This window comes from Staurois parvus, unplaced genomic scaffold, assembly GCF_062004578.1.
Source record: "Staurois parvus isolate SC_StPar_1 unplaced genomic scaffold, SC_StPar_1.0 ptg000239l, whole genome shotgun sequence".
Taxonomy (NCBI): domain Eukaryota; kingdom Metazoa; phylum Chordata; class Amphibia; order Anura; family Ranidae; genus Staurois; species Staurois parvus.
In genome coordinates this window covers 2,681,611-2,695,652 of record NW_028318035.1, presented here as the reverse complement: position 1 = coordinate 2,695,652, position 14,042 = coordinate 2,681,611, and the positions used below count along the sequence as shown (strand labels likewise).

The 14,042-nt window shown below is 40.9% G+C and overlaps 1 protein-coding gene across 1 annotated transcript in view; it reads left to right on the top strand.

Moving 5' to 3' along the window:
• Window positions 1–14,042, top strand: part of LOC149459988 (uncharacterized) — a 161,151-nt gene that overhangs the window by 94,679 nt on the left and 52,430 nt on the right. The window contains exons 2-3 of the mRNA XM_089680313.1: window positions 6,421–6,479; window positions 12,742–12,837. Coding sequence (XP_089536439.1) covers window positions 6,421–6,479; window positions 12,742–12,837 — 155 coding nt within the window. The remainder of the gene's footprint in view (window positions 1–6,420; window positions 6,480–12,741; window positions 12,838–14,042) is intronic.

Sequence of the window (14,042 nt, the reverse complement as noted above, 5' to 3'; positions counted from 1 at the left end):
CAATGCATAATAACTAAAGTTCATCCCTATAACTTAATACCATAGGTGGGATGGAATCCCACCCTGCAATTCCCTGTATCTTCTACTTGTAAATAAATGCAGGAGGGGATGAGTTATATAGTAAGGGGTCTATTGGATCTCTTTACTATTACACTGTATCCAGCTCTTGTATTGTGTGTCCATTGTTGGGCTAGGCAATGCCATTATAATTTCAGATCCCAAATATTCTTAGATTAGGTTAAAAACATGTTTCTAAATAAAGCATGGAAAATGGCATCCATGTTTATTTTAAGTGTTTACGTTATAGCTTCATGACTATTTGTTCATTATTAGGCCAGGAGTAAGGAGACAGTTGGCACAGCATCAGTAGTTTTGCTTGGATTATATTGCAAATTAAACAATGATATTGCATTCTTTCAATATTATGTAAGGGCAGCAGATGTAGGCATGAAGGATTACGCAATTGTCTTATGACCCAGTGAGGTAGGAAAAGGCTTAGTAGTAGTAGTATTATCACATCTTTTTCTATGGTCATAGCTAGGTGGAAAGATTGGGTGAATACATTTTGGCTGTGTATGCTCACTTTTACAGAATTATATTGTATAACACAATTGAATGAATTCTTTTAAGAACCTTTTTACAAGTATAGCCTTAAAGCTCTATTCTCCTATTGCCCTGTACTTTTTAAAATATAAAAATTCAGTTTTTAGCACAATACTATCCACCTCTTCATGTACTGTCCTCTTCCCAGCCCAGCCCTATTCAGCCCATTTCTGGTGAGCCTGGGTCATCATGGACACCTCATCACACCGACCTAGAGCCTCCGATCAACCCTGGATGCAGATAGTGTATGTTCGGGGTTAGGGTTTCTGCAGAGTTTTGGCTGCACACAATCTGGCCGCAGTTAACCTACGCCAGGTCGCCATGGCGACTAGAAATTGCATCCTGACACCTGGGTTCACACGCTGCCTCCCATTGACTTCAATGGGAAATCGTTTCTCAAAGACTTCAATGGGAAATTGTGCCCATAGACTTCAATGGGAAAATGCCTCCCATAGACTTCAATAGGAAAACACGCCCCTAGACTTCAATGGGAAAATGCCTCCTATAGACTTCAATGGGAAAACACACCCCTTGACTTCAATGGTAAAATGCCTCCGATAGACTTCAATGCAAAAACGCCTCCCATAGACTTCAATGGCAAAATGCCTCCCATCGATTTCAATGCGAAAACGCCTCCCATAGACTTCAATGGGAAAACGTCTCCCATAGACTTCAATGGGAAAACGCCACCATAGACTTCAATGCGAAAACACCTCTTGTATACTTCAATGGGAAAACGCCTCCAATAGACTTCAATAGGAAAACTTCTGTCAATAGCAATCCTATGTGAACACTTATCTCTGCATGCCACTCTACTCTATCACTTGCCAGTCAGGACTTGCGTGTGGATCGCAACTGTGTCAGCAGGAACACAAAATATCTAGCCTGTCATGGGAATCTATGAGTTTCAAAAGGAATCCCGAATCGCATATGTGTGAACCAGGGCGGCTCCATTCACGCCTGGGCATTTTGGGATTCCGGCAGAATCGCTGTGATTGAAAAACGCAGGTTCAGGTGCCATTATTTTCAATGGCGCCAAAAACGTGGTGCGGTTGCCATGGCTGACAACCCAAGCTATTCTGAAAAAAACTGGCTCCTAACTTTTTTGCTGGCTCCTAGATTCAAAGCAAATTTGTCAAGCCCTGCATTCATGTATTTTTTTTATATTGAAAGTCAAGATATCATTGAGAAAATCTGAAAATACCTTTGACTATTGTAACTTAATGTGTATGTAAGTTTAGGTGCGCATTTTACTTATAACTTTTTTAGATGTCCTTCAACATGCGATAATATTAACTATATGGTTCCATTGTAGCAGCCCTCAAAGATCCTATACAAATATCAACGTTCTAAATGTTGGCACTTACATAGGGCTAGACAACCCTACTAAGAGTAGACTAAATGACACCATTAAGCGTCGCTAATGTCATCACTCACCCTAACATATGGTTCTCATACGTACACGTGTAGGCTTAGTTGGTGGAGCCTTTCACTTTCTGGATCCAGCTCAGGGCAGGACGTTTTCCATTGCTTTACAATAGTAACGGTGTTGGGTGGCACACTCCTGGGCTGCTTTATATGTAATATAAAGACAGCTTAGTGGATATTCAATAGTTTATTGCTCCTCCACTGAATGTAAGGTACTGATCAGGGCTTACTTCTTTTCTCTATTGCATGGGTTAGAAGATTGGTTGCTTAATCAAAGCTGCTTTGTAAGGCTGCTCAACCACTATACAGTCTGTACAAACTCTGTGCAATCTCCTTTAACTCCTTATTGGTTAACACACATATGCGTTGTTGGGTGGTCATTGTTCCTTTGCTAAGAGAACGCTCACTTCATACCCCCAGTACAGAGACCAAGCTGTGAAAGACAGCTCTTGGTCCCTGCTAATGATCATTAGCCAGTGGGACTGGCTCCCAATCATGTAGTCTTGTTATCAGCTGATATTTCCTGCCCCTCCAGCATTCACAACCTTTTAAAGTGATACCGGGGAGGGCAAGAAAGGGCTAAATATGATAAAACTATGTAATGTGAGGACAAAGCTAAATGATCCATTCAGTCAGTATCAAACCAGGCAGGCCCTTGCACTATGCATTTGCTGGCAGATCTAAAGGTGATTGTATAAGAGGTAAGGTGTAGTGTAGGTTTTCCCCACATGCCAAAGTTTAGGTTTTTAAGGGGTCCTGGGGTAATATCCGTAGCATTGTTAAAGTACACTATATTGCCAAAAGTATTGGGACGCCTGCCTTTACATGCACATGAACTTTAATGGCATCCCAGTCTTAGTCCGTAGGGTTCAGTATTGAGTTGGGCCACCCTTTGCAGCTATAACATCTTCAACTCTTCTGGGAAGGCCGTCCACAAGGTTTAGGAGGGTGTCTATGAGAATGTTTGACCATTCTTCCAGAGGCACATGTCAGACAAGAAGGCCTGGCTCGCAGTCTCTGCTCTAATTCATACCAAAGGTGTTCTATTGGGTTGAGGTCAGGATTCTGGAGGCCAGTCAAGTTCCTCCACCCCAAACTCGCTCATCCATGTCTTTATGGACCTTGGTTTGTGCATTGGTGCGCAGTCATGTTGGAAGAGGAAGGGGCAAAACTGGTCCCACAAAGTGGGAGCATGAAATTGTCCAAAATGTCTTGGTATTCTGACGCCTTAAGAGTTCTCTTCACTGCCTCCCTCTCCTTCTAGCCATTTGCAAAATGGAACCTGGGGCTGTGTGTCTTCATTTGTACTGCAAGTTATTGACAGATTTGTTTTCTGTATGCAATTGGCATAGTGGAATAATAAATCAGCCACTGAACATATCTTCACGTGTTCTAAAAAAAATTGTGTCAACTCCCTGGTTATACAGTGTGGCAGAGATCTGAAAATAACAAGAATGACTGATTTACAAATTACCTGTGCAAGTAAATCAATTTACATATACAGTATATATATATATATATATATATATATATATATATATATATATATATATACACACACTCACACTATATTGCCAATGTATTGTGCCGCCTGCCTTTACACGCACATGAACTTTAATGGCATCCCAGTCTTAGTCCGTAGGGTTCAATATTGAGTTGGCCCCGCCCTTTGCAGCTATAACAGCTTCAACTCTTCTGGGAAGGCTGTCCACAAGGTTTAGGAGTGTGTCTATGGGAATGTTTGACCATTCTTCCAGAAGAGCATTTGTGAGGTCAGGCACTGATGTTGGATGAGAAGACCTTGTTTGCAGTCTACTCTCTTATTTATCCCAAAGGTGTTCTATCGGGTTGAGGTCAGGACTCAAGTTCCTCCACCTCAAACTTGCTCATCCATGTCTTTATGGACCTTGGCTTTGTGCACTGGTGCACAGTCGTGTTGGAACAGGAAGGGGCTATTCCCAAATGGTTCCTACAAAGTTGGGAGAACAGAGAAGCGCGATTCATCACTCCAGAGAACGTCTTCACTGCTCTATAGTCCAGTGGCGGCGTGCTTTACACCACTGCATCCGACGCATTGCACTTGGTGATATAAGGCTTGAGTGCAGCTGCTCAGCCATGGAAACCCATTCTATGAAGTTTTCTGTGCACTGTTGTGCTAATCTGAAGGTCACACAAAGTTTGGAGGTCTTTAGCTATTGACTCTGCAGACAGTTGGCGACTTCTGTGCACTGTGCGCTTCAGCATGCGCTGACCCCGCTCTGTCATTTTACGTGGCCTACCACTTGGTGGCTGAGTTGCTGTTGTTCCCAGTTGCTTCCACTTTGTTATAATACCACTAACAGTTGACCGTGGAATATTTAGTAGTAAGGAAATGTCACGGATGGACTTATTGCACAGGTGGCAACCTATCACAGTACCACGCTTAAATTCACTGAACTCCTGAGAGCGACCCATTCTTTCACAAATGTTTGTAGAAGCAGTCTGCATGCCTAGGTACTTGATATTATACACCTGTGGCCATGGAGGGGATTGGAACACCTGAATCCAATGATTTGGAGGGCTGGCCCAATACGTTTGGCAATATAATGTATATATACTCAACGGTGTGTTTAGATTTGCGTCCAGATTGACTGCAGGTCCTGTTCAACCAAGATTTTTGGCTTCATTCCACAAAAGTTGATTAAGTAATTATCTCAAGTTAGAAGAGCCACCCATCGTTCGGCGGATTCCTCTGAATGTTATGGCCAGCTATATGTTCATGCTTCTAAATTGTGTAGGTATTGACATATTTAAGTAAGGCCTCTTTCAGACAGACATTGAATTCTAAAGCAGCCTTAAAGTGTACTAATGGACCTATAGTGTTAATGAGCGTTTTGGATGTTTTGTGCAGGCATTCAGGTTGTGTTAGGAAACACTCCACAAACACCTTGTAAGATGTGTTTTTTATTTTGTAAAAGGCTGAAATGGGAAGTGATCACTTTTGACTTTTTGCAGCCCCACCTTAAATGCACTGTAAATGCCATAGGCACGTTTACAGTACATTTTTGGTGTGCTTATGGTGCATTTCAATAGAGGTGAATGGAGGCAGTTGCAAAGCATCAATACCTGCCAAACGCTGCAGGCAACATTCTTTTTCGCTCACTGTAACACGTGGCAATGCTAACGCTACATGGTGAACACCTCCATCTGCTCCCTCTTTTAACAATTTTGAGAGGCATTGATAGGCATTTGGGAAGAGTTAAAAACACGGCCCAGCCACCTATTTTCCATGCCTGTGTGAAAGAGCCCTAAAGTTTTTTTTTCTGTTAATATTTTCAGCAGCTCTAGAACAAATGTTATTATATTCTGATTTATGAGACTATGGGGGAGATTTATTAACACTGGTGCATGGTAGCCAATCAACTTCTAACTTCAGCTTGCTCCATTAGGCTTTGGCGATAAAACCTGGAAGCTGATTGGTTTTTATGCAGGGTTGACCCAGATTTTGCACTCCCCAGTTTTAGTAAATAACCCCCATATGTCTTATTATGTGTCAGAAGTCAAAAATATTCATTACATCATCAAAGAAATGTACGCGCAGCTCTGTAATGGTCTGTAATTATTTGCTGCCATCCAGTGGTAAGTTATCAGATTGAAGATTTTTTTTTTCTTTTACAAAGAGCTTTATTGAGTATTAAGCAAAGATAAACAAACATTCGGAACATAAAATCAATGACCAACAATTGTAAATTGTATTGTGTGGGGGTCAGCTAGTTCAAAGCAAGCATTGATAAAGTCATATGCCAGAAGGTTTACATAGGTGCCCCATAAGAAAAGATAGGGGAGAGGGTTGAAAGGGTACGATTAACAAACCTTCGTGGGTCAATGATAATATAAACACTAAAGTGGGTTTTTTTTTTTGCTACATCAGCAGTATAAAAAACAGGAAAGACATGCGAGGAGGCCTCTCCAAAAAAAAAAATGGTACATATTCAAAACCTAGAGTTTACAAAGAAATCTAGATCGCATAGATAATACTGCAAGTGTAGCGCACAAAACAGCAAACACAGTCCATAAGATATGTTTAAGGACAGAGTAGACAGGAGATTAAGCAAAGACAGAAGATTTTTTTTTTAAAAGTTAGACTTGTACCAAACCTGCAAACCTGTCGCTGACCGCAGCTTTCCAGCACAATATGTATATATATATGGGATTGCCTCTTTGCTGGCCAAAACACTTCAGAATCAAACTTTCCAGGGAAGGAGCCATTGTGGAGTAATGCCTCTCTGGCTCGGCCAGCAAGGGAGTGGCACTATAGGCGACCTAACACTTTGTAATATATCAGGTACAAATGAGGTGTTTCTTAAAAAAAACAACATAATAATAATAATATTGTTTTTTATGTTTTAGTTTCACAAAAGCCCTTGAAGTCAGAAGAGCCAGATGGAGATCTGGAAGACGACGACACGGTATTAAAATACTTTTACCATGTTTTGTTGGATAGACGTGAACAAAGTTTAACTAGAATCTCTATTTCCATTGCGTAGGACAGGGGTCTCAAAACTGCAGCCTGACGGCTGAATGTGGCTCTTTGCTTTCCTTTATCCAACCCTTGGGGCACTATTCCTTCCACTAACACCATAGACTGGGCACTATTCCTCCAACTGACACCAGCGATGGGGCACTGTTCCTCCCACTGACACCAGCGATGGGGCACTATTCCTCCCACTGACACCAACGGTGGAGCACTATTCCCCCCACTGACATCAATAATGGTGCATTATTCCTCTCATTGACAACAAATATGGGGCATTATTCCTTCCATCGACATCAGCGATGGGGCACTATTCCTTTCATTGACAACAAATATGGGGCATTATTCCTCCCAATGACATGAATGATGGGGCACTATTCCTTCCACTGACACCAACGATGGGGCACTAGTCCTCCCACTGACAGCATTAATGGGACACTATTCCCCTCATTAACACCAAATATGGAGCATTATTCCTCCCACTGACACCAATGTTGTACTTTTTTCACTCCTACTGACCACCAAGCCTATGGCATTGTTTATTCCCACTGATGCTGGTTCATTTTCTGTTCCCACTGGCCTTTTGCTTGCCTTTATCTGACCCTTGGGGCACTATTCCTTCCACTAACACCAAAGACTGGGCACTATTCCTCCCCCTGACACCAACGATGGGGCACTATTCCTCTTATTGACACCAAATATGGGGCATTATTCCTCCCACTGCCATCAATTATGTAATGTTTTCACTTTTACTGGCCACCAAGCCTATGGAATTATTTATTCCCACTGATGCTGGTTCATTTTCTACTCCCACTGGCCACAGTCCACCCCTCTAAAGTTTGAAGGCCAGTATCCTGGCCCTTTGTTTCAAAAGTTTGGAGACCCTGTCTTAGTATAACACCTTGCAGTCACTTTCATCCTGTATTGACCTCTTACCAGCTATATAACATACTAGCCATAACCTCATAAAATCTAATAAAACAGTAACAAATCTCATTCATGGACAACCAGATTCCACAGATATTTTAGTTGCTCAATATACCTTCTCAGTTCATGTATATCTGCCTACTCCTGGTTACCCCTTGTGAAGAAATGAAAGGCCCATTAATACAGAATAGATATTTGCTTCATGTTGTCCACAAAGGAGTAGATCAACTGTTTACCTTTCTGCTGAAATAATATATGTGCAGGATTACCTCACGGAGCTTGCAAATGCATAAGCAGAATTTGGAAGAGAACAAACATGCCTTCCAAAAAGTACGATGTGAAACACAAAAATATGCAGATTTTGCTTAAACCTGACCATAGAAAATGATTGTCCCTCTTCCAGTATGGCTCCTTTATCAGCTGGATTAGATGGCAGTCCATTATCTAAGCAGTCATGGATGCCCCTTGGTTGACTGCTCCTAGGGAAATGGGTCTACAACTTTGTTTTATTGTTCCAACTACCTGAGCTGTGCTTGAATATCTTGCTGCCTTTACTTTTATTTTTCTTTGCTGCTTTTACTTTACATTCAGCTAAGCCAATTTTTTACTGACATTTCAAAAAGTTACCCAAAATGACCATAGTAGGTAGCGCAATTAGGTATAACAAAAGGCAAAAAAACATTTCTCCTTTTACATGAAGGTTAGGTTAATTTAACTTAAATCAGTCTGCAGGGTCCCCTTTATAGTGCAAGGGGGAACTCTGCGGACCCTGATGTAAAAGAGAACACTGTGGACTCTGATGTAAAGGAGAACTCTGAGGACTCTGATGTAAAAGAGAACACTGTGGACTCTGATGTAAAGGAGAACTCTGAGGACTCTGATTTAAGAGGGAATGCTGCGGACTCTGGTGTAAAGGGAAACTCTGATGTAAGGGGGTTTCTAAACATCACACCCCCCCCCCCTTTTGCTAGAGTCCACGGAGCTCCCCTTTACATCACAGTCCACAGAGTTCCCTCTTACATCAGACTCCAGGATTCCCCTTTATGTCACAGTCCACAAAGTTCTCCCTTACAGTGTAACGGGGAACTCTGTGGACCCTGATGTAAAACAGAACACTGTGGACCCCGATGTAAAACAGAACATTGTGGATCCCGATGTAAAGGGGAACACTGTAGACCGTGATGTAAAGGGGAACTTTGATGTAAGGGGGTTTCTGGTCACCAGAGCCCGCCCTCCCTTACACAACTGTCCACAGAGTTCCCCCTTATATCAGAGTCTGCAGGATTTCCCCTCACAGTGCGGGGGGGAGCTCTGCGGACCCTGATGTAAAGAGGAACTCTGGTGTAAAGGGGAACAATGCAGACCATGATGTAAGAGGGAATGCTGCAGACTCTGGTGTAATGGAGAATTCAAATGTAAGGTTGTCTCTGGTTACCAGAGCCCCCCTCCTTATATCAGAGTCTGCAGTGTTCCCCTTTACAACAGAGTTCCCACTTACATCATGGTCTGGAGTATTGTTCTTTACATCAGAGTTGCCTTTTATATAAGGGTTTTCAGAGCTCCACCTTGCAGCAGAGCAGTCAGACATGGTCCAGTCTGGGTGGCTCAGCACCGGTGGCTCCTTGTCACCACCTCTGTCTATACTTTTCTCCTCCAGAGTTCTCCAGCAACACAATCCCCACAGCTGGTGGCTCTCTCGTCTCCTGCTCCTGAGTCCTGGCTCCCCCTCCAGTCCAGCTGTGATTCATAAAAGACGCCAAGCAATGCCATGATGTAACCATGTGCTTGCCCCCTGTCCAAGCCTGCCCAACCAGCTCGGGAACTGGCCATATTTTTTACTGGCAGCCATTTTCTACAACAAACATTTATGGACAGTTTGTAAATTGGCCAATTTTTACAAACTTTTCATAAATTTACGGACAGTTGGCAACCCTGCTAAGCATACAATTAACAGAGTCACTATTATACTGTATGTTTAGAACTTGACCAGCCAATATATGAGTCCATGGGTGCTTGGTTCATGTCTATTGTAATGATAAAGTGAACCTGTCATGAGAGGGATGTGGAGAATGCCATTGCAGACTTCTTTATAAAAGTAATAGCTGACTAGCTGTTATGTTGGCTTAAAGTAGAACTAAAGTCCCACTTTTGAAAAATGCAAGCAGACAGGCTCTTTATTGCAGAAGAGACATGCACCCAGAAGAAGCTGGGTAGATGATGCCTGTGCTGGTGAAACGTTGGACCATTGAAGGGGGTAAGTATGGCAGAGTGCTTTAAACACTAACCTGCAAATTTGCAAATAAGGAAAGTCAGAATCATTAGTCTTTTGTTCATACTTGTGCCAAGTCAGTGAGCTAGGCATTAACAATGCGCTGGGTGTTTGATGCTAGGAAGAAGGTATACAAAGTCTCTCCTGCTAAAAATGTCTTCCACTTGCTCCTAGCAATTGTTTTTATTTTGTGTGCACTGCTTGTGGTGCATTTTCACCAATTCTCTATCAGAAGCTAAACATGTTTTACAATAAAGAGCTCCCCCCAACCATTATAATCACTGAACATCACCCCCGGGGTAGACGAGAAGCAACCTGATCCTCCCCAGTAATGTTTAAATCAAGGGTGTTGGTTGTCATTTTTAGGAATGCTTTAGTATGCTGCTATTGAAGATCTGTAGACAGAACTGTGTCTGTTGCATGCGGCTTTGTCTACACCTAATAACAGTCTGGATACTAGATGTAACAATTTAATTCCCCGGAATAGACTGTAAAAGAAGTTTGTGCAGGAGCTTTGTCATGGTGGAGAATCCACTTGTCAGGCCAGAGTTCCAATCTTTTCATCTGTACAGATTACTGTAACCTTTTCAGAATATCAAATTCACAGTGTTGGTTGACTGTTGTACCATACTCTATCAAATAGCGAACTATTCCCATGTGATAAAAAATTAACACACCAGCATGAATGTACGAGGGTTCCTACTCTGTCCCCATTTTCATCTGTTATTTGCATTTTGGCTGCCCACTTCTTGCATGTGGATATCTTCCTGCCCCTCCTGCCTATGCCATTCAAAAACAATCGATTTCTTCATGGAATTTTCACCGTCAGCTTATTGTAACAGAGCTAAAGTTTTGCTTGCACTTTTGCCAATTTTCTTGCCAAATTTGATGTTAATCTACTGCTCCATTTTCCTGTTACTCATTTTCCACCAACATCACAACGTTCACATGTTATTTCTTCTACTATTCGGTAAAGATGTACATAGGTACTACATTCTGGACACAGATTTGTCTACATTTTTCCCAAAGCAGCAAACAAAAATTAGCATGATTGCTTTAAGAGCCTGCAGAAACATACCATGACACAGTGAAAAAAGTGGTGAACATGGAAATACTCTTTGAGTTGCAAGTGAACTTGATTTGAATGCAGTTGATGTAATACAATTATATATATATATACATTATATTAAATGATCTTACATTTTCCCTTCACTGTAAATTGCTGCACAATACCCTTGTGTTTTTTTAAATAAATAATTCATAATTAATTCATATAATAATGTAAGACTGACATGAGAAACAAAAGCATAATATATTTACACTGCAACTGTTTACCGTCAGTGTGTCAATATTCTTCAGAATTAAACTGACCACACCTTATGGAACATTTCCATCTTGCTGAAAGTTTTGTTGCTGTCAATGAAAATGTATTTTCTTATTTCTTATTATACTTTCTTAATATCTGAAGGAAGATAATGCTCCTTCACTCTCTGCCTCCTTATTGTATATAGGCACAGATATTCCTGGATGTTTTTTCTGGAATCCCTCTGTCTACAGTGATTGGTCACAGATGGCATTCCTCTTCCTGTTTCACAGTACATGTCCCTTGGGGTGGTTCTTTGTCAAGTAATTGGTGGATCATAAATGTGGGGGGGAATATGTCAGCGGACCTTGATGGCTCACAGTCAACTAACATCTCAGAGGGGGTCTGCAGCTTCTCCCCCAATGGCCCTGATTCCTAACCACTGCTTTCAGCCTGACTTTGCACCATCTTCAGGGCCTCCTTGGCTCTTTCTGGTTCTCTATCCAGAGAAGAATTCTCAACCACCATTCAGATATTATGGGAAGGCTGTCTTTCCTGTTAAAAGCACCTCTGTCTCATCGCCTGAGACTGCCTCTTGCGATATCAGTGCTCCCTGAAGAGGAGGAGGAGGACTCCCCTTTGGAAGATACCAGTCGACCAGTATCTCTCACAAGGTAAAGGAAACTATCTCTTTCCTTATTGATGTAGTACATTCTTGTATTGCTTTGGAGCAACTGGCATCATTTTGGCAAAAGGTCACCAGTCTTGGTTTCTTAAAAATGCCCTGGCTGGTCAAAACATTCCTTGTACACTTGCTCTTGGAGCTTGTTCTGTAAATAATTGACCTTATCCAGAGAAAATCTTTTGTTTCTCCACTTTTCACAACAATACTCTACTGAGAAGGGATTCCTGAAACAATGGATGGTTCCTGTCTTAGACCCAGCCATTTCCTCCCTTAGCAAATCCCATACAGTTCTGGTAGAGGATGTCTGATGTTCAAGGACACCAGATAAATGGTTAGAAACCATTCTTAAAGCCATGCTTTCTCTGGCTGATCCTGCTATGCAACCTGTTATGGCCACCATATGTGTCTAAAGGTCTATTCTTATGAACCCATCTGTCCTCCATCTATTGGAGATTCTGCCCTTGCTTTATGCATGAATCACACATTCCCAGAAGAGGAGAGGGCTAAAATGTGCAAGAAGGGAGCAGGCTGTGCTAGGGATTTGAGTCTTACAAGAGTTTTCATTTTGTAGCACGCTGAAATGCAAATTGCAAGCAAAAAATATTACTATTAATTATAAAAAGTTATATGTATTACATTATAAATACATGATTTTTTGTGCCTTTCCCTGCAGTTTTTAAGTTGGTAACACGGTTTCTCTAAGTCCTCCCTTTGTTTGAGCAGCTTTCCTTTAGGTGAACAAACATTAACTAGTTTGAGGAAATTGGCCCTAGATTAAATATCTATATATATATATTAATAAACATATAATTGTATGTATGACTTGGGAAGGGTCGTTAGGCTGTACGCTCCTCTGGGGCGGGGAGTGAGGTGAATTATCCCGGGTGCTCTGTAAAACACTGAACAGTATGTTGACAACATATACTGTAGATGTGGAATTAAATGAATAATCCTAAATTGTACTTAACTTTTCAGATTGCATAGTTCTTATCTTAGGACTCTTCTCATTATAGACCATTGATGTCGAGATTGAAAATGTGAGACCTAGACCTCAAGGATCGTCACCTGTATATGAATATGCTGTAAATGAATATTATATAGACCCGGAGGTAAGTGATGTATTCAGAAACATGTTTAGTAAAGTAGTCAAACAGCTTAGCGGCTGTGGTCTACTGTACTTCATTGTTACACTTTGCATCTTCTTGCTAAATGCTTTAAAGAATGTACAAAACATTATTATGTATATTTTATGTAGTTGTTAAAAAATAGTATCTGTATGGAGAGAAAAGTCATGGGCATTATGTATTTTAGTAGGTGTATGTAGGGAAAAGCCACTGTTATTATACATATTAGTAGCTGTATGGAAAGAAAAGACTCTGTTATTATGCATATTGGTATCTGTACTGAGATAAAAGACACTGATAGTATGGATATTAGTAGACGTAAGGATAAAAAAGCCATTGGTTTACGTATATTTGTAACTGTACGAAGAGAAGTATTGTAAAAAAAGAAACACCACTTATAAACCTCTGCAGGCGACACATCTCAAATGTCAATTGCAATAATCATAATATAAACACAGAAAAGACTATGACCATGGTGCAAAAAGAGTTAATGCAGCAACCTATATTCCAGACACAAAAGAATTAGAAAAAAAATCTAAAAAGTGTGTAGAACCAATATCTCTGTAGTGGTCAATACAAAATATCTGTGTGAAAATGTTAACTCATTTTAAACCATAATGAACAATGTGCAACACATAAATGGTGAAATATCAGTCCCATAACATTTAATTCACTTGTGCTTAGCAGTAGACTTCAAAGAGAAATATATAAAAGTCCAAATGTGAAATCTTGAAAATGATGAGCATCCATGTGTAAGAATCCCAGACCAGTGTGCCAGTTGCCCTACCAAATGGTAATGATCTCCAAATGATAAGAGATCAACAGCAAAAGAATTCATCCAATTGGAGGGCAACCTTTCAAAATACCACTGCCTCCACAGTCCTTCACCAGTTATCCAAAGCCAGCATCTCAAAGTAATAATGGGTAGGATAAAGAACAAAGGACCATGGAATAGTATGCTAAAACCACATGATTTATTAAAAGCAGATATACCACACCAGGGATCAACAGAGGGTGTACAACATCATATGCCACTAGCCTCGCCTTATGTGCATTTCATCTGCTGCAACGGACATCTTCAGAGGATACAAAATATTTGCTTTATAGAACTGGATGCAACTTGCATTGCATCCAACACCCATTAGAAACTAAATAAATCACTTTAAAATGTAACCTTTATTAAAACTTAA